The sequence below is a fragment of the Zygosaccharomyces rouxii genome, assembly GCF_000026365.1.
Source record: "Zygosaccharomyces rouxii strain CBS732 chromosome G complete sequence".
Taxonomy (NCBI): Eukaryota; Fungi; Ascomycota; class Saccharomycetes; order Saccharomycetales; family Saccharomycetaceae; genus Zygosaccharomyces; species Zygosaccharomyces rouxii.
In genome coordinates, this window is record NC_012996.1 from 1693787 (window position 1) to 1713464 (window position 19678).

At 37.8% G+C, this 19678-nt stretch overlaps 14 protein-coding genes across 14 annotated transcripts; 5 read left to right on the forward strand and 9 right to left on the reverse strand.

The window, feature by feature from the left end:
• Positions 1–10: 10 nt before the first annotated feature.
• EFM2 (S-adenosylmethionine-dependent methyltransferase) lies at positions 11–1204 on the reverse strand (the record flags this gene model as incomplete). Its single annotated transcript, XM_002498826.1, has 1 exon — positions 11–1204. One exon carries the CDS (start codon positions 1202–1204, stop codon positions 11–13), a length of 1194 nt encoding a protein of 397 aa, XP_002498871.1.
• Positions 1205–1731: 527 nt separating this feature from the next.
• Positions 1732–3519, forward strand: IKS1 (protein kinase IKS1; the record flags this gene model as incomplete). Its single annotated transcript, XM_002498827.1, has 1 exon — positions 1732–3519. One exon carries the CDS (start codon positions 1732–1734, stop codon positions 3517–3519), a length of 1788 nt encoding a protein of 595 aa, XP_002498872.1.
• Positions 3520–3713: 194 nt separating this feature from the next.
• BIT61 (Bit61p) lies at positions 3714–5291 on the forward strand (the record flags this gene model as incomplete). Its single annotated transcript, XM_002498828.1, has 1 exon — positions 3714–5291. The coding sequence occupies one exon, from the start codon at positions 3714–3716 to the stop codon at positions 5289–5291; it is 1578 nt and encodes a 525-aa protein (XP_002498873.1).
• Positions 5292–5316: 25 nt separating this feature from the next.
• YHC3 (amino acid transporter YHC3) lies at positions 5317–6543 on the reverse strand (the record flags this gene model as incomplete). The annotated part of the gene is made up of 1 exon (XM_002498829.1): positions 5317–6543. One exon carries the CDS (start codon positions 6541–6543, stop codon positions 5317–5319), a length of 1227 nt encoding a protein of 408 aa, XP_002498874.1.
• A 176-nt stretch (positions 6544–6719) lies between these two features.
• Positions 6720–8081, reverse strand: BNA3 (kynurenine--oxoglutarate transaminase; the record flags this gene model as incomplete). The annotated part of the gene is made up of 1 exon (XM_002498830.1): positions 6720–8081. The coding sequence occupies one exon, from the start codon at positions 8079–8081 to the stop codon at positions 6720–6722; it is 1362 nt and encodes a 453-aa protein (XP_002498875.1).
• Positions 8082–8827: 746 nt separating this feature from the next.
• Positions 8828–9226, forward strand: SDH8 (Sdh8p; the record flags this gene model as incomplete). The annotated part of the gene is made up of 1 exon (XM_002498831.1): positions 8828–9226. One exon carries the CDS (start codon positions 8828–8830, stop codon positions 9224–9226), a length of 399 nt encoding a protein of 132 aa, XP_002498876.1.
• Positions 9227–9244: 18 nt separating this feature from the next.
• Positions 9245–11323, reverse strand: NUP82 (linker nucleoporin NUP82; the record flags this gene model as incomplete). The annotated part of the gene is made up of 1 exon (XM_002498832.1): positions 9245–11323. The coding sequence occupies one exon, from the start codon at positions 11321–11323 to the stop codon at positions 9245–9247; it is 2079 nt and encodes a 692-aa protein (XP_002498877.1).
• Positions 11324–11540: 217 nt separating this feature from the next.
• MRPL37 (mitochondrial 54S ribosomal protein mL54) lies at positions 11541–11963 on the reverse strand (the record flags this gene model as incomplete). Its single annotated transcript, XM_002498833.1, has 1 exon — positions 11541–11963. The coding sequence occupies one exon, from the start codon at positions 11961–11963 to the stop codon at positions 11541–11543; it is 423 nt and encodes a 140-aa protein (XP_002498878.1).
• An 85-nt stretch (positions 11964–12048) lies between these two features.
• On the reverse strand, positions 12049–14487 carry LAS21 (mannose-ethanolamine phosphotransferase LAS21; the record flags this gene model as incomplete). Its single annotated transcript, XM_002498834.1, has 1 exon — positions 12049–14487. One exon carries the CDS (start codon positions 14485–14487, stop codon positions 12049–12051), a length of 2439 nt encoding a protein of 812 aa, XP_002498879.1.
• Positions 14488–14626: 139 nt separating this feature from the next.
• Positions 14627–15808, reverse strand: REI1 (Rei1p; the record flags this gene model as incomplete). Its single annotated transcript, XM_002498835.1, has 1 exon — positions 14627–15808. One exon carries the CDS (start codon positions 15806–15808, stop codon positions 14627–14629), a length of 1182 nt encoding a protein of 393 aa, XP_002498880.1.
• A 239-nt stretch (positions 15809–16047) lies between these two features.
• Positions 16048–16983, reverse strand: TSC10 (3-dehydrosphinganine reductase; the record flags this gene model as incomplete). Its single annotated transcript, XM_002498836.1, has 1 exon — positions 16048–16983. One exon carries the CDS (start codon positions 16981–16983, stop codon positions 16048–16050), a length of 936 nt encoding a protein of 311 aa, XP_002498881.1.
• A 103-nt stretch (positions 16984–17086) lies between these two features.
• COA3 (Coa3p) lies at positions 17087–17350 on the reverse strand (the record flags this gene model as incomplete). The annotated part of the gene is made up of 1 exon (XM_002498837.1): positions 17087–17350. The coding sequence occupies one exon, from the start codon at positions 17348–17350 to the stop codon at positions 17087–17089; it is 264 nt and encodes an 87-aa protein (XP_002498882.1).
• A 280-nt stretch (positions 17351–17630) lies between these two features.
• MRPL8 (mitochondrial 54S ribosomal protein bL17m) lies at positions 17631–18365 on the forward strand (the record flags this gene model as incomplete). Its single annotated transcript, XM_002498838.1, has 1 exon — positions 17631–18365. One exon carries the CDS (start codon positions 17631–17633, stop codon positions 18363–18365), a length of 735 nt encoding a protein of 244 aa, XP_002498883.1.
• A 212-nt stretch (positions 18366–18577) lies between these two features.
• On the forward strand, positions 18578–19633 carry ZYRO0G20834g (uncharacterized protein; the record flags this gene model as incomplete). The annotated part of the gene is made up of 1 exon (XM_002498839.1): positions 18578–19633. The coding sequence occupies one exon, from the start codon at positions 18578–18580 to the stop codon at positions 19631–19633; it is 1056 nt and encodes a 351-aa protein (XP_002498884.1).
• Positions 19634–19678: the final 45 nt, after the last annotated feature.

Genomic DNA, 19678 nt, shown 5'->3' on the forward strand with positions numbered 1-19678 from the left:
GTCAATTTCGTTACTTTTTTTTCCATTCTATCCTTTGATACAAGTAGTTGACCTTTCCCCAGTCATCCATACCTTGATCATTTTCTTGTTCTATTACTTGCAAACTATTTTTTTCTAATAGTTCCCACAAACTATTCCTCTCCTTTGAGTACTTATCTCTCAGTGGGATTTCAAGATGGCAAATACCATTTGTTGATAAGAACAAGCTTATCATGTCCACAACTAGTTTTGGATGATTAGGTGAATATATTGGATCCGATACTATAATGATATCGAACTTTTCACTAGAGTATTTGTCAACAAAATCCTCGGGACAAGTCCAATCTAAAGTGTCCACCACAGAATTATCAGATATCCCATTAATCTCTACATTTTTCCTCAAATTGGGTACAATTTCCTGTAAATCGGTAAAAAACATTTCAATGTTGGAATTACCATGAATTTCAATCCATTTCATAAGCCAAGATATACCTGCCAGTCCAGTCCCAGATCCAAGTTCTAGCACTCTGTGTAATTTAGTAGGATTGAAATGAGGAACAATTTTGATTAATTTTTGTGATAAAATAAATGAGGATCCCCACGTCTTCCAACCAAGATTATCGGCGGTCAAGGAAGGCTCGTAAATTTCAATATTTCTTGAAAAGTTTTCGAAAGTGAAACGCCTTGACATGGTGGGTAAGGCCGTTCTACCACAATTTTCACAAATTCTCATACTAGCTTCCTTTACAATTTGATCTTGGATCCAATTTGAAGTCTTTTCGTAATGTTTTAAAATTAGAGTATAGTAATTCAATAAAGTTTCCGCAATGGTCGCCAGTGTCGGTATTTTTTCACATATTTTCTTTTCTGTATCTAGCCTCTTATTACCCCAAGTTTGGTAATATTTTACCGTAGCATTTATCAATTCCATTGAAATTCCCTTCTGAAGGCATATCTGTGAAGTAGTCAAATTACTATCCTTGCTATGTTGGAAATTGATTTGATCGGTAGGCTTTAATAGCAATAATATGCATAGTATCGCTTCAGGTGGTGCGTAGTGAACTGAGGGCAGATCTAGAGAATCAATGGGTAGATTCTCATCTTCATCGTTGAAATCACTATCATGAATCGATTCAGAATCTTTCGAGCTCAGGAGCAAATTGACTTGGTCCGGGGGAGCATCTGCAATATCTTCTGGAGTATACAGATCTAAGGGATCAAACATCTAGGAATTAGAACCTCTATCGCTTTGCTGTGCGATCTCTGATGCTCATCTCATCTCATCTCCTCGAGCATTTTTTTTTTTTTTTTCATTTGACAAAAAGAAAAAAAATACCATAGTATAGAATGGCTTTAATCCATACCCAAAAATGCAGTAAAATACCTTCAAATTATTATTTCTAGCCACCAATGGAATAGTTTAGTTGTATGAAGTGGGTTCAAATTACCTGTTTGAAGATTATGAGATCCGATATAAACTTCTCACTATTGAGTGCTTTGAAAAGGCTTGCCAATACCAATTAAATCGAAAAAGAAATATATGCCTAGAATTAGTGATGAGATTGGAGAGCAATAACTGAATCCATTAGCCGCTCAATTGCAGCTCAATTGCAGCCCAATACGAGTATAGTTGCTGTAAGCATTGCCACGTGATCCGTCAAGGTCCTTCTGGGGATGATTTGCCTTTAACCACATCTAATACTAACATCATCAATACTCTTGCATAGATATCTGGTCTATAAGGGGAAAAAGATGAGTTTGGTCCCTTATCGAGAAGGTTCTGTAATACTAGGTGATCCTAGTTCTCGATCTTTGGTGATTGTGAACCCTTCATCTGGATCTCTAGAGTTCTATCGTAAAATTTACAAAACTGGACCTGATGGTCCCGACGGTCATGGAGACGTTAAGTCCAGGAGATATTCCATTGCATCATACGTTTGTCCCAGATGTGGCACAGAGATTCACCCCAGGCTACCACTAACTGAAGTTGATGAAGATGATCCCAATGAAACAACAGACGAAAAGAATCTACATGGTATGAATCTTTCTCGTAAGTACTTTCATTTTTTGGAAGATAGTCATAAAATTAATGAGTCTAGCGCTTCTATGCTACCACCACCACATCCATTTTTCATTCCACAGGAATTGTTCATTCCAGGATATTTCCATAAATTCTTCAGAGTTTTATCATTATTGGGTAGTGGTGCTCGTGGATCTGTGTTTAAAGTGGTTCACAGAATTGGGGACATCGATTTGGGAATATTTGCTTTAAAAAAGATACCCATTGGTAACGATATGGTATGGTTCCAAAAATGCATAAGAGAGGTTAAAGCTCTTAGTTCTTTAACGCATATGAGTGCGAATTTAATTACATATAACCATGTGTGGTTAGAAATGGATACCGCTTGTGGATTAGTACGGACCTTAGATGGTGAAGAATCCGATACTGTACAAGATATCCCCTGCATATTTATCTTACAACAGTACTGTAGTGGTGGAAATTTAGAAAATTTCATCTTAAAGGATGTATTTCACAAATTCGCAGACATTCAATCACCAGAGGAACGCAAGAGATTATTTCGATTCAAGAAGACTCATAGTCATGTTCCATTGGGGCTGTCCACAGAGCAGATCGTTCATATAATGAGAGATATTGCTAGAGGCATACATGAACTGCATGATATTGGAATTATTCATCGGGATTTAAAACCTTCCAATTGTCTTCTTCTTAAAAACTACAATGTAGAAACCGCGCTAGATGAATTTTATCCGACTATAGTCATTGGTGATTTGGGAGAGTCTCAAAAGGATGGAGAATATAGATCTGCTACTGGTGCTACAGGTACATTGGAGTTTACTGCGCCCGAATTGATAATATCCGGTAAGACAGTTGATTACAGGGAGTACAGTTTTGCATCGGATATCTATTCAATAGGTATGGTTTGTTATTTCATTGTGTTTGGTGAATTGCCATTTGAACCGCATATGGAGATTAGAGATCTGAAATTGGCTATCAAGGGGATTCTGTTTAATAAGGAATCTCTCTTGCAACAGCATGCATCTCTAGGCTTGAAGCCCATCGACGGGAGAATTTTCGAACTCATGGAACTCCTGCTTTCTAAAGATTATGAAAAGAGACCCTCTGCCAAAGAAGTTGAATTATTTCTGGATGAAGTATGGATAAGTTTAGATCTAGAGACTGCATCTGAAAGTTTAGAACCACGGGAATCTGACTGCGAAGAAACATTGGACGACATCGACAGTCAATCACTTGTTCCCATTTCCGACAGTAGGCCTAAGCAATCAACCACACGTCCAAAATTAACTCCCTCAGTATGGAAAAAATGGCTCTGTGTTTTGATGAATATGGTTATTGTGACCTCTATTACTTTTTCATCACCCCAAGCTTCAATTCCAGTTCATATGTCATTGATTTTACTAGGTGTATCTATACGATCAAATTTAAGGCAACAAAGATGGTTTCTGGCAATTTTACTAATGGCAAGGGTATATGTGGGGATTTCAACTACTTATTTCTAAAGAATGGTACGTCTTTTTTTGAATTCTAGATATTTTTCAATTATATAGTCGTTATATTCAATATGCAAAGAACATTTTCGCTTCAGCAGAGGGCCGAAGGTGAAATAGATGAACTTCGTTTTAAGAGGAGTTGAGATTTTAAAGAGTCTTCTGATCCCAAGTAAGCACTTTTCAGCTCCAGTCATCGATGGACTATGACATCTCATTTGCATCACAAAAAGAGCACACAGTCCATGCAGCGTTCAGAGAATAATGGTAATAACGAGGGCACCCGTAATAGGTTCTATAGCATATCGTCAGATATAATCCCACAGACATTAACACATCCAGATGACGATGAAGGTGGTACTACGAAATCATTAAAGTCTCCTAATACAATGCAACCGCCACCTACTTGGACAAATGTTGGTTTCCAATCGATATTTAATGATGGTGGTCACAGAAGATCTAAGCAGAGCCTTTTATCTGTAGAATCAAAGGAAAGTACACCAGTATCTGGTAGGAGAAGTGATGAATCAGGATTTGGTCTGAGTAAGGATGATTCTCGAATATCAGAAGAAGAGGATGTTTCTAATGAAAGTATGCATACGAACACATCAAGTACAAAGGAAAAACTGAAATCTTCATTATTTGGCAGGACCAAAGAAACTCTACCCAAGAATGAAAGGGGTACAAGATTGTTCAAATCTTCAAGTAACAGAAATAATGCACCAAATGTACCTGATTCATTGATAAGCCCAACGGTACCGAATAAAAAGAGTAAATTTACGAAAATTGCCAAAAAGCTATTTAATCATAAGAACACTGGTACCCATCATGACGATGTGATAGAGCCTGTTATTCCTAACTCCTTGAGTAAATTTCTGCATTCATCTTATGCAAGACATAAGACCCCTTCACAGTTTTTACACAATACCCCCGGTCCATTGATGGATTCTAAATCAGTTTATTCATTCAACCCTAGCATGCCTAATAATCCGGCTGACGGTGCGGGCTCTCAACAAGACGATTACTACTGGAATAGTTTATCGATGTTACACGATTTTTTAAAACATCTTCCGACATTGGAGGCAAACTATCGAACTTTTACCTCTCAAGAGTTACATGTGTTAGAGGGAAATGTTTGGGGGATATTTTGCAATACAGTCTTAGAACTCTTTAAATCGCATGAGGTTTGGCAACTGTACGTTAAAATTGAGGATATTAATAGAATCCTGGAGTTTTATATCATTCTAAAGACAGAATCCAAAGCAGCATCACAACACAATAAATTCTTAAATGAAGTAGAAGAATTCCTAACAACTTCATTGTACATTTTAGAGAATCAAATTGTTTTCAATTACAGTAATGAAAATACCATGAATACTGCATTAAAAAGATTGGGAGTCATTTGGCAAGTCTTTTACCAACAAGTCTATTACGACGTTATGGCAGTTTTATTACCACTGGAAAAAAGTTTTACTACAAGTCCCAAATATTGGTCCTATGTGGAAGGTTTGTCTCAAAATGTTTTATCAGTAGATTACATCTTATTGAGATCGTTTCGAGATTCAATCGTTTTACCCTATTATTTGAATTTCATCAATAGTAACGATGGTGCAAGTAAAAGTTTCCAATTGTACATCTTCAATCAAGAGGAAGAGAACGGTGTTACTGAAGAGGACAAATTAACTTTATTACAATGTTTTGGAGTCTTAAGTACGATTCCTGGTAATGACAGGCATCAAAAAATCATTCAAGAGTTGTTGACGGGTGTAAGAATGAGTATTTAATAATGAAACTTTGGTCTTTCTAAGTCTACTCTAGAGTACACCAGGGTCTGTTGTCTGCAACTTGGTGTTTACATAGAGCTGGTTCGAGAGCCAGTCCAATAACAGCAGCAATTAAAACACCAAATGAGTCAGCAATAGAAACTGAGCCCAATCCAAATTCTCTCTCTTCGGGTGGTAATTTTTCTAAAATGTTTAGAAAAGTGTTCACGTAAGAGGCACCACCAAGGAAACCTTCATAAAATATTAACGCCATAATGGGCCATGGTGTTTTCAATATGTAATCCCATGATTGGAAAATTGTCAACACGAAATTTATCCCCTGTAGTACGGACAAGAAATATAGTTTTCTCATACGGAACCATGAAGCTGTAGATCTAGAGATGAAAACACCTAATTGGTACAAAGTTCCATAGGTCACATAGATGTCTCTGTATTTATGAAAAAAAAAGGGCATACCCTTTTGATCCAATGGGAATAACATGGTTGGCGATACTGCTTGGTTTATCAAATATTCGAACAGGTAGACCGTAGTAAGCGGCAACATGAATGGAAGAATTAATTTATTCAATCTAGAACAAGTTTTGACGAAATGGTGAGCGAATTTAGAAGTCGTATTCCTTTTAGCCATTGAATAGACGCCTTGTGATGCAGGTTCTTCATCAGGGTTCATCTCTTCGAAATTGAGAAATGGTTGATAATCATCATTTTCATTGACATGATCATGTTTGCTGTGGTCCAATTTGAAATATAGTAGAAACCCAAATGGTAAAACGCTGAAGACTAGCAACGATATCCTTACTGGAACCTTTAAAACAGAAGTGAATAGCATGTAAACACCACTACCAGCAAGCCCTGCACCACCAGTTCCAGAGGACCAACCGTTTAGTCCCGTTTGTTTATAAATATGAGTCAATTGCAGAAATGTAACTTCACCAAAGCCTGATGATAATGATGCCAATACAATACCAGTTAAACATATTGATAATTTTCTAAAAGAAACTAAAAACATTCCCAAACAACTTAAGAGAATCAATGACCATACTCTATGTCTATATCCAATCTTATGAATGAAGAACGGTGCAACCAATTTGATCAGAAACGCAGGCAAGATATCAGCTAGCAGAACTAATGATTTGGGTAAATTAGGACCCACTATATCGGCAGCTGCAGATAAAATGACCACATATAGGACGTTATTTATGAGACCAAATATCCAAAAATAAAAGTATATGAAACGACTCTCACGATCCATAATCCTTATAGTACTTACACCATACTTGTTCAAACATATGTACTGTTTATCGTGTTTGATTGATCAATGAGTCCGATGGTACATTATCCGAACTGTAAACATATACAATAACACGACACGTGAAATTCACGTGAGTTTCTATAACAGAATATTTCAATTACTTATAATATTCTCAATTAGCCTTTGATGTGAGGCTTCAACAGTCTTAATCTTTCAACTGCCTTCTCTAAGTAGTCGTCATCCTTGCAGACGGCGAATCTTAGCAAGTTTTCAGCGCCCTTTTCGTGTTCTTTAATGTAGAATTCTGTTGGTGGGATGGCAACAACACCCAATTCGTTGATTAGCCAGTAAGAGATTCTAAAATCTTTACCCTTATCCAATAATTCTTCAGGGTATGGGTAGTCTTCTGGAACGTTTACCTTGGAGAAGTCCACTAGAATGAAATAAGTACCCTCTGGTATCGTGTAGGGTAATCCCATTTCTTTAAAGACGCTTGTAAAGATCTCAAATTTACGGATATAGTCCGTTCTCATAGCTTCGAAGTAGTCACCCTTTAGAGCATCTTCAATGGAATTGGCAACTGCCTCTTGGATGGGGGAAGGCGAACTGAAACAGATACGTGTATGGCCCTTTGAGACATATGATAACAGTTCAGGGTTCAATGAGATGACCCAACCAATTCTCCAACCAGTTGCAGCAAAGGTCTTACCCGCAGACCCAACGGTTAGAGTCAATTGACCAATCTCAGGAGAAAGCGTAGCGATTCTAGTATAAGAATCGGTGAAATACAAAAATTCGTAAACTTCATCAGAAATGATTACCACGTTGTTTTCAACACATAGGTTACCAATCTTGGTCAATTCTTCCTTGGTAAAGACTTTACCAATTGGATTATGAGGTGTGTTCAAAATAAGAGCCTTTGTCTTACTGGTAAATGCCTTGGCCAACTCTTCGTAATCGATTGTCCAATCTTTACCTTCCACGATACGCTGGTCCATATCCTTTGGTGGATTGATAGGAACATAAACAACTTTTCCACCAAGTAACTCGATGTTTGGAATGTATTGATCGAAAAATGGTTCGAAAACAATAACCTCGTCACCGGGATTCAGAATACCCATAAGACTTGAAAGTATACCTTCATTTGCACCTGTAGTAATGGTAACATTTTCATCTTTTAATTCTTGGCCGTATAGAGGAGAATATAATTTCTTTAGTGAATTGATCACACTAGGACGACCCTTTGTAGGAGAATACTGGTTTACAAGGGGAATTTCCAAAGCTTTTTGAGCTTCGTGAATAGCGAATTGTGGTGGCGAATAGGAGAAAAATCCTTGGCCCAAATTGATTAAATCACGGCCTTTATTTTGTTCGTTATTAGCAGCAGTAGCGGCAGCTTCATTGGTCAATGACCAAACATCCTTGGCATTATTAGAGGTAAAATACTTGTTTGGTGTAATTTGAGGACGATTGACAGCCATCTTAGTATAATGTCTAAAGCTATTTGTATTCTTGAGAGCTGTTAGACGATTAAACATCGTTATTTGAAAGCAAAGGGAATTTGTATAAGCTGCTAGATAACATTGCTACCGTTCCTTTATATTGCAATATCTCATTATGCTGTACCTGCGATTTAAAAGGTGGCCGCTTAATCTATAAAGCCGCTTCGATAACGTCACGTGCATATAGAAGCCACAGTTGTGCCCTAAACAGATAATTAGGGTACGGTTTCACTTTTGAACTTTGTACCCTAGGGCAACGGTTAAGGGCTTACTTAGGGTTCTGTAATATGCAATAGTATATATGTCTAAGCAAGAGTAGCTAGCTGCTTACCATACTACCGATAAGCATAGTCTTGCTAGCCTTACAGTACCAGGACTGCTGCTAAGGATAGTATTGATCATTCCAAGAACTTTAACATCTACCGTAGTCTTTATATCGTTATCAATGCAGTAGAAATTGTATACTTCATCCATAAAACCGATGGCCTTACAGCCAGCTCAATCTACATAATGTGCACAGCACCGTTGCAGTCTTAAAGACCCGGAGCTTGACATTATCGATTTAGGGGCTTCATAGGACCACTAATACGGCACCTTGACTACTCTCGAGGCCATTGGGATTTACAGGGGACACCCTGCGAATCCTTGCCCTAAATTCAACGGCTTTAGGGCTTCGCTGGAATATATCAGAGTATACACACAGTATATACATACATGTAGAAGACTCGATCTCATCACAATGTACACACCTTCCCATTTCTAGCTCACTAGACGTTATCAATATGTTGTCCGGTATTAAGAACCTAACAAGAACTGCACCATCTATTAGAACAGGTCTACGATTAACCAACACAAGACTGTTCAACACGAACAAGACTCCTGGTCCACCAAAATTACCAAAGGAAGAACAGGAAGAATTTGAAGAGCTACAAAAGTTAGCAAACTCTCAGGATGCCATCGAGGAATACAACCGTCAAGTCTCTAGTGATTCCACTAGAGAGAGTTTAAACAACCCAATCTTAACCAAAAATGATATTGGAGGCTTCTCACCAGAATTTACCAAAACTATTCCTGAATTTGAAGGAAATGTTAATCCAAAGACTGGTGAAGTCAACGGTCCTAAACAAGATCCTCTAAGGCATGGTGATTATTCATTTAACGGTAGGGTTACTGACTTTTAACATTGTTACTGTATATAATTAAGTACTAAACCCCACTTCTGACGAAGCATGTGCTAATTGGTTATTACATTCTTTGATTATCTTTGTGTCACTTTCCAAGATGGAGAGTAGTTCTGTCCATTCGCTCTTAGATTTTTCACCAACGTCTTTATCTTCCAGGCTAATGTTCTCTAATTCCTTTTGCAAATAACGCAGTTGATCCTGTTGGTTTTTCTGATGATGGACGTATTGGTTGAACACAAGCACCTGGTTACGGATTTCTTTGAACCAGGCCATTTCCTTATCGGTAATATTCATTTCTCTGAATTTCGGCGACTCGTTAATCCGTCCTAATTTCTCGCTCAAGCTGTTAAACCTTTGTAAAAGCTTGTCTTGTCTTTGTATTTTGGATTCACACTCTGATGATTGGCTTTGTGCCTTTGATCTCAATTTGTCTTGTTTACTCAGAATTTCACTACTGTATTGTAATTGACGAGTAAGCTCGTATTGTTGTTCAAGGCATCTGTTATGCAAATTAAATCCTAGAGCTTGAGCCTTTACGATCTTTTGCAAAAATTCTTTGGAAACGGTGGTCAAAATTTCTAATTGTTCTTCATTGGATTCATTGTTCAATTTTGTTTGTCTCTTAGAAGGCTCTACCAATTTGGACAGCGGTTTCTTAGCTTCTGTCTGGAATGAAGCATTTAATGACAATATTTCTGACATAGGTTGGTTTAATGCCACTTCGTAACGGGGGATATCGACATTTGCCTTCTTTTCATCTTTGACGGTGCTTGGTTGATCATTTACAGCTGTTGATTTAACAAAAACAGTGTCTTTGGAAACGAATACATCTTTTGGTTCGGTATCTTTCTTCCACATCGCATACGAATCAATCTGAGATACACCTTCAATCTTGGAAATTTCGCTTTTAAATTGTAAATCGGCTATCGGTTCTAAATCACTGTTGTCAATACAATTGGATAAAATCTTAGACCAAGGCGAAGTGTCTACTAAATAAATATCTGATGTACCGCCCAATACGAAAAATTGACTCAAGGTTCCTTGCTTCAATACTAACTCACCTCTTTCTAATCTTATCGATTCTACCAAAACTAGTGAATTATTATAAGAATAACCTTTACTGTCCCAACACATTGTCAATTCTAGATCTTGATAAAGGACGACGATAGTCCCATCATCAAAACTCATTAGAAGAAGATCGTTATTTGCACCAATCGGCAGAATTTTTAATTGCACTGCAGTCCTATCGTAGTATCTATCTGGGAAGGGTGCAATGGTGAAGGGACCTTGACCTCTAACTCTAAGCCAATCCATTGGTATGTCGATTTTAGTCTGATCATTTTCTAGTCCTTGACGTAGTTTGGATATGAATTGAAATTGCTTGATAGTATTTCTTTTGGTGGCATCAGGAGTTTCCACACTCAAGTTTTCATACTGAACCAGTGATTTATGCATTAAAAGATCCAATTTGTGGGAATCTATTTCAATGGAACAGGGCAAACATGGATAAAATGCGTAAATGTCACAACCTTCAGCAACACTCAGTGCGTAAAGAGTTAATCCATCTTGACTGAACGTAATACTCTCGATATCTGTAACTAGACCCTCCATTCCAAATGCACCATCATGTTGGTTTAAAACTAGTAGTTTTGGTTGTTTATCATATGGATAGTATCTGTCCAGCAGGTGAATCGTATTGTCTGTTTTCAAAATTACAATACAATGCTCTCGATATGCTAATGGATGAAATAAAACTTTCTTAATGAGAGGATCTTGTCTAGAGTCTACTGAATACCTAAATTTTTGGAATCCTTCATAGGAAACTTGAGAGTAACCCCAGGGAATCTCAACAATTCTTACCTCTCTAGAATTGTAAAGTAACAAAAGGGTTCCTGTTGGACTCAAAACCACATGTTCCACATCTTCTATCGTGGGTTCTAATAGCATAAATTCATATTTGGAATCAAAAGCGTTACACCATCTTATACTGGAATCTTGATAGATTACAACTTTGGAACCGTCTTGAGAGGTACAGAGAAATCGCTTTGAGCTCCCACTGGCTCTTTTGAAGATCGAGTGAGATCCAATTGACATTATTGAGGAGCTAAACAGATCAAAAACAGATTACTTTACTTGGTATGCTTGTATTATCAGCTATAAATGTACTATTCATCAAGAGCGATGATGCCCTTCTTGTAATGAATGAAAAATCGTTAACGACGAACAGAAGAGATGAGTTCAACTATAACTCTAATTGAATTTAATCTTGGTATCTACAAGGATTTAGTATCTAATTTATTATATCGTATGTTCAGATTTGTTTCAAGAAATTGTTCTGTTTAATCTTTTCCCTGTTGTCTTTCCTCAATTGCTTCTTCCTAAGTTTCATTGGATCTGCCTGTAGTTTCTTCATCTGTGCCTCTGGATCTAACACTTCCCAAAGCCAGTCTGGGTACTCATTATCTTCAAGAGCCACTGGATCTTTACCAGATTTCTTGGTATTGACATTTATTATTGTACCGGCAGGACATGATGATTTCACTGCTTGTCCCAATACGGGAGAAGTAGAAACAAACCGTCTAGGGAATAACCTAAGTAACTGGAACATGGAGAGGCTAGTAATGCTGGAGGATGGACCCGAATATAGGAAGGAAACCCTAAAGTATACCTCTTCTCTGAGCTCTGATTTATTATAGTATAAAATGCCAAAACTTTTTGATGTTGAAAGTAACATAGTGTCAGTGTCATCGACCACGAAAAGGGCGATTAAGTAAGTAGAGGAATAATACAAATGTCGAGCACCATTTGGCGGCTAGAGCTCAGTTTCCAACTGCCCAGACTATTGATTCTAATCCACACTCAATTATAATATTCATAAAAATATTCCAAGATACGAAATAGCACAGTTTGGGACTGAAAACACTCCAGATGAATAAATGGAATCTGAAGACGTAGCACGCAATAAGTAGGAAAACTCCTACAACGCAGTTGAAAATCAAGAATGGAATCTTTTGTTCAGCATATAGTATCCATTTGCGGCTCTCAGGACGAGGTATAGTCGATTTGTAAAGTGACCAATAAATTGTAGGTGCAAAATTGGATACAAACATCATGAATCCAACGAGGTAAATGTTGTAGTTTTCAGGAACACCGTTATAAGCATTGGAGAGATCAATTGAAGCAATTGAATTTGTACCACCAAATTGATAAAATGTGAAGTACTGTAATAACAATGACGATAGTGAAACGAAGTAGGTGTTAGATCCATAGTAATCTGTGAAAAGACGGGAAAGAGCAGCTCTCAGTACTTCGAAGATGAAAAAAAGTGGAATATTGGCAGTTGGGGATTGGAACATGAGCAAAATTGAAAGCATACTGAAAAGATTAGCTTTACAGACTCCTATTTTGGAAGCGCTGATCTTGACCACCAAACAAGCAATGAAATATTTGAAGAAAAATTGTGCCATGGGAACTAAGGCCTTGCCAAACACTTCTTCTGGATTAGTGTGCTCCTTGGTAAAAAAGAGGCACGATTTGAATGCAAGCTCTTGCATCCAAAATGGTACATCTTCACGGTTAACGATTGCCCAACTGATTTTATAACTACCACACAATGCACATAGGGAAAAAGAAAGGATAAACGATAATCGATCTCCTAGACTACCTCCGAGACCCACTGTAAAAATGGTTAAGATGTTTAAGTACCATTGTACACCTGGATTAGCTTTTAACAATTCGAAAATAGTATTATCATAAGTGTACTTTTGACCACTGTTGTTCCATCCACGAATTAATCTTACACAGACAAAGCAAACAAAATGCAATCCGAGAGCCTTACGCAAGTACAACTGTGACAAAAGTAAGGCACCAGTAATTACCCACCACCAAATTTGGTGTTCCTCCTCTACAAAGCTACTGCTAAATGTCGCGATACCAAGTAGTAGTGAGAGCACAATCGTAAGAAGGCTAGATTTACTCAATTGCATAATAGAGATTCCATACCAGAGGGCTACAGCGGTTAGTACGGTCAACAAACCGAACCCTGCAGCTAATATGGGATACTTGTAATTGGTTGCAGATTTAGTCAAAACTTCTTGTAGATCTTTCATTTGTTCAAATTCTTCATTAATGGATTCGTTTTTGACTTCTAAAGTACGACCCAAAAGAGACGCAAGTTGATTAAAATTATCCTTTACCTTTATAGCAGCCATTTTACTGTCTAACAGTTGTAAGAAATCCGGAATTATGATACCAACATTGTTTTTGGGAATGGGAATATTAAATAATGCTGCCAAAGTGGGAACAAAATCTACCTGTTGAACTTTGGTCAAATAATCGTAATTTACTTCACCATCTTGGAACTGTGTAGTTATTGGTAAGTGTACATCTCTCTGATGTAATGGAGGTTGGAATTGTTTCAATTTCTTTGAGATCATAACTAGAGCAGATGAAGTTTCTCCTGGAGACGAACCGCCGTGGTTACCAACTTCGTTCATTCCATGATCTCCCATTACACACACTAAAGTGTTTTCATCTACGTTTTCGTAGATATTTTTAACAATTGAATCCATTTCTGCATGCTTACCAGGCATAAAGACAGATCTAGCACCTCCCTTGTGACCAATATGGTCCAATCCTAAGTAGTGTAGTATCAATACGTCCCAGTCTTTTTGAGTTTCCAATTGATGGGGTAAATGTCTAGTAACATTTAGATCTACCTGTTCAAAATCACTAACAAAGAAAGAGTTGGTCCCTTCGTACTCTTGAAAGAAATCTAATGGGAATAGTTTGAGCCACGTATCGTCACCAAAGAATCTCATCTTTTTCCCCTGTCTAACAAATTGCTTAAGCCATGAATCCTGTTCTTTCAAATTGGATGATGAATCATCTTCAGCAACGTTTAGGATAGCATCGAGGAAATTAGGAGTTGAACCTGTAGTAATACCTTTCAATCTCGGCAGCGTAACTGTTGGTGGATTTGAATATGCTGTAAATCCCCATGCTTCACCATCATTAATCAACGAATGGACAAATTTAAAGTTTGAGATAGATTCTTCAAATACAAAATCACTTCTCAATGCATCAACGACAATCAATACGAATTTATCGAATACTGGTTTGGATTGAGTTTGAATAGATGATTCTATAATAAAATCTGCGTTACCTTTGAGAACATTCTTTTGGGGGAAAAATCCACAGCAGAAAATGAATATGGCAACAAATTGAGCCAATAGCAGCGTTATTATTTGCCTTAGCATGGTTTCCGATATATTCCACTGTTGTTAAACATATGAATGTATGTTAACGCGAACTTAATAGAAGGGACCTTTAATACTGTAAGATACTATAAACAACAATATATAATGTACATAACAAAGAGAGATTGAAGTGCCAGCCTCATTGCAGGAGTTGGTCCCTGTAATGTGGTTGGAAGTTCAAATGTTTGGCGCTCTTCTTGTCGAATTGCTTCTTGTTCCTCGTCTCTTGTTGCCAAGATCTCTTTTGAGTTTGAACATTCTTTCTATCGTAAGGTTGTAGCATCTTTCTTGTCTCTGCTGCCATCACAGTACCTTGGCCTTCAGTAAGTTCTGATTCTGGTTTCAAGTTTTGTCTGTAGTACTTCATCAAAGATCTGTGACCCACTTTAACACCCGTTGGCAAATGTAGCTCGATACCATCGTGATAAATGGCTTCTTCTGGTAGTTCTTCGTCTGAAATTTCGTCTTCATCTTCATCTGCATCTTCATCCACATCTTCCCAGTCTTCATCATTACCATTACCAGAAGCTTCCACTACAATTGGTTGCTGAGGTTGACCATAAGAGGTAGTGAAATCGTAAAAATCTGAAATTTCTAATTTCTCATCTTCCTCTTCGTATGGAATTCTGCAATGTCTCTTGGCTAACATGTGTTGCCTTACGGCTTCTAAGGATCTACCTTGATAATTGCAGACAATGCAAATATTACCTAACCCAATCTTTTCAGAGATATATTTTATTAAACCTGGTTTATCAACCAAGTATTTTTGTTCTGGAATATAAAAACCATGATATTTTAGCATGTGCTCAATGTTGGTATCAAGATCAGAATGCTTTTTACCGCAGAATAAGCACTCTTCAAATGGAATATCCACACGATTCGATATTTTCACATGCATCAATTTTTCAGCTAACTGGTCCTCTGTAAGCTCGGGTTCTTCAGTTTTAGATGGTTCCTCCTTCTCAATCTTGGACTGTTCTTCAGGTTGAGGCTCAGGTGCAGATTTCTGTTCCTCCTTTAGAATATTCTTGGCAGCATTTTCATGTGCAACCTTTAACAATTCTCTTTTCCTTTCTAATAGAGCTTCTTTCTCCCTTCTACGAACCTCTTTCTTTGTCAACTGCTTCTGCTTACCATCATCTTTGTTACTCTCTGTTGATAATGCTTGCACTTTAGAGTTAAACACACTTTCAGGTATTGGTGCTAGTTGAGCAACTCTTCTCTTCAAATTATAACGATGCCATTCTGACTTCATATGTTGTCTCTGATCATCACCGCTAGGAAACTGCAATTCACATCCATTACAAGTATAACTCGACATAATGATACTTAGATACACGGTACTCTAGCTATAAATTATTACTGTCCAATAGTGATTAGCTCATCGATGCCTTTAAAGCTCATCGCATGTTGAAAAATTTTTGTGCGGGTAATAAATGAAAATGGCGGCAAATCGGTAGTATTAACTATATGAAGCCAAAACTGACGACAGATATGTTTGAATGCACTCTAAACAACTTTCTAAAATACATTCGAAGCTCTTCTTTGTTCAAAAATTGTTCATTTCTTACCACGTTTAGTTTGTTGCTTTTTATGCCATTTTTTTATGTCCCAAGAGAGGAACACCATATAGATGGGGACGATGAATAGGTTGCCAATGACACCAATGATTAGCTGTAGGATCCACAGGAACGAGTTGTTATTGTGCTTGTTGAGACCCATATCTAAACTCATAAGAATCCAACCGATGAAATCGGAGGTAACATCGTCATACCCCTTCTCTAGCCACCAAACGATTCTATTGCAACATTCTGCACAAGTAATAGCAGCTGAAGAACCTTCAATTTCCTTGGTAATGGATGGTTTAGTAGTTTCCTCCACAGCGTACCCTTCACTGAGGAAATTTCCTGGATAAATACAGGAGACCCTTGCATCAGGTAATTCTTGTCTTAGAATAAAGGCTAATGATTTAATTGCAACTTTCATGGGGGCATATTGACCATAACCAATGAAGGGGAAGAATGCTGCTTCACTGGAAAAGAGCACTAAATGGCAACGAGGTAGCAACTGGGAAACTTTTTGGGAGACATACAAGGCAGTTAAATAGTTATTTTGAACGCCGACTTCCAATTCTCTACCGGTACAATCTGCAATTAACTTGGGCGTGGCACCACCAGCACACGCTAACACTTGTGTGGGGATTAGTTTACATTCGAATAAAGTCTCAAATAATTCATTGACGGCATCGGGAACTGATAAATCACAAGGTGCATACCAGATACGGTCGTTTTGTTCATCTAAAGTCCTGGGCTTTTGTAATTTCTTAGGGTATCCACCGATATCTCTAATGGCATCTTGTAACTTGTTGGCCGACCTGCTAACAACAATAATCTTGGACCTGACAGTTTCATTTAAATATTTTTGGGCAAACTGCTTACCCAGACCCTGGGATCCACCAGTAATTAAGACCACTTGGTCTTCTAATTCGTATTTCATTGATACTACCTTGTCGTTGTTGTTGTGTGTACTTAGTTAAATACATATAAAGCGGAAACTATTTACATAGAGGAGGAGAAAACGAGAGAAGTTGAAAAGAAGATTATTGTCTCTCCTGCTTGTGCTGTTCGTATTCTTTCTTTAACTTCTCTAATTCCTTCTCATCAATGGGTGGAATTGGCACATCTGCGAAATCGTTATCCTTATGCAAGAAACTGTAAGTATACGTATAAATACCTGCAGAAACACCCGCTAAAATTGCCAATCCAATCATGTTCTTCTTGAAGAATGGTTGTCTTGCTCTGATCAAACCTGGGGTCATCTTCCAGGTTCTGTGATCCTGGTAACGGGATGGGTCTAAAACCATAGGGAATGGAGGGAAATCAAACGTGTAAAGTAAATATGGTGTAGTGGAAACGATGAAACACCGTTTTAGAGCTTTTGAACGCTTTTAGGGGACCTGCTATAGGATCTATTCTGCGCTTTGACGTGGATTTAGTGTTCGGTTTACATGGTATCGTATCTTTTGATGACAATTTTTCAATATCAGTATCAAAAAGTTTCAATCATATCAAGATACTATCGGTCATCTTGAAGAATTAAAAGGTATAGGAGCTTTTGTTTCGACTTAGCTGGTGAATTTCACGATGACTGTTGGATTAGCAAGAAAGTTGTCACGTACAAAGCCTCACAGAGATGCATTGATGCGTAATATGGTCAGTCAACTTCTACAACATGGCAGTATTACATCTACGCATGCCAAGTGTAAAGAGGCCTCTAGAGTCGCAGATAGAGTAATTAATTGGGCAAAGATTGTTCACCAGAATCCCAATTCACCGCTATTGTCACAAATACAGTCCAGATTGTTCCTATCAGGTGACAACTCGAAACTCATCAAAAGGCTGGTAAGTGAAATAGCACCTGTTTATTCTAATAGAAATGGTGGATATACCCGTGTGATGCATCTAGAACCCAGATTAACTGACAGGGCTCCCTATTCTTTGCTTGAATTGGTTAACACTCCTGTAATTGATGCTAGCGGAAACTTCCAAAGAGGTAATTTGAAGATGTGGTTAATGGTTAAGAACACATTGGCAGATGAACAATCTGGTAAAGCGTACTCGTTGTTAACGTTACAAAATCTAAAGAAAATGACTCTAGACAAGAGTCGCGAGCAGTTAAACAGTGAAATATTGGCAATAAGGAAATTTTTAGTGGGACAAGATGGTGAACAATGGGATGAATCACAACAACTGAGTGCTGTGCAACAGCTTTTGGACCAAGTTTACGAAAAGGATTTGAAGAAATTGAAAGAAGAAGAGAGAGCAATTAATGGTGGGTACCGTTTTGTATCAAGACCAGCGTCGAGAGCAGAATCTTAGGCATATGATCAATCTTACTGAGGAGCACAATCTCGTCCAATAGACGTTAGCGATTTTAGTTTTTCATTCGTACTTGTATATATTATAAATGTGTATTCAAAGATGATTATCACTGCTGCATGTGTTCGAGCATTTGAAAAAAAGTTTTAATCGACTACTGGTACACATACAGACCCAGCGTAGTCTAGCTTAGATCTTCAAATCACATCAAGATGTCACTGAAGTTCCCTATACTGGCTTCCAAAGGTTTTACAGACGCCATTGGTAACACACCTTTGATTAGACTAAATAAGTTGTCTAAGGAACTTGGACGTAATGTCTGGGGGAAAGCTGAATTCCAAAACCCAGGTGGATCTGTTAAGGATCGTGCTGCTCTATATTTGATTAAGGAAGCTGAGGAGAAAGGTTTAGTGAGTCCTAATAAGCCAAATCCAACTATTGTAGAAGGTTCTGCTGGTAATACAGCCATTGGTTTGGCTCACATTGCTAGAGCTCGTGGTTACAGATCGATCTTTTACATGCCCAATACTCAGTCTGCAGCAAAGATTAATCTACTTAAGTTTTTAGGGTCTGAAGTTTATCCAGTACCTGTTTGTCCTATTACAGACCCATTGAATTTCAATAATAGAGCCAGAGATCATGCGGCCAAGTTGGATAATGCGGTTTGGACTGATCAATTCGATAACCCAGCTAATTGGAAAGCACACTACTATACTACAGGTCCTGAAATTTTACAACAATTGGAAGCTAACGGGTTAAAATGTGATGGATTTACTTGCTCTACTGGTACTGGTGGTACATTCACTGGTATTGCGCGCTATCTGGAAGAACAAACCAAAGGAAATTGTAGATTGGCACCATCAGATCCCCCAGGTTCAGTTATTTATTCATTTATCAAGAATGGTACTTTAGAGCGTGAAGGTGGTTCATTCACAGAAGGTATCGGTCAAGGCCGTATTACAAAAAATATGGGAGCATCTGTTGATATCGCTGATGATGCAATTTTCGTCCCTGACAAAGAAAGCATTGCCATGGTTTACAGATTATTGGATGAAGAAGGATTATACATTGGCGGTACTTCCGCATTGAACGTGGTAGGGGCTTGTAAATTGGCAAAGGACTTACCAGAAAACTCAAATGTGGTCACTATTCTAGCGGATTCTGGTCACAAATACGCCGAAAGAGTTTTTTCCAAGAAATGGTTACAAGAAAAGAACCTTTACGATGCCATCCCTCAACACCTGTTGAGATATGTGACTTTGGAATAATGAAATAAAATAGGAAAGGAAAAAAGATAAATGAAAAATTCAATA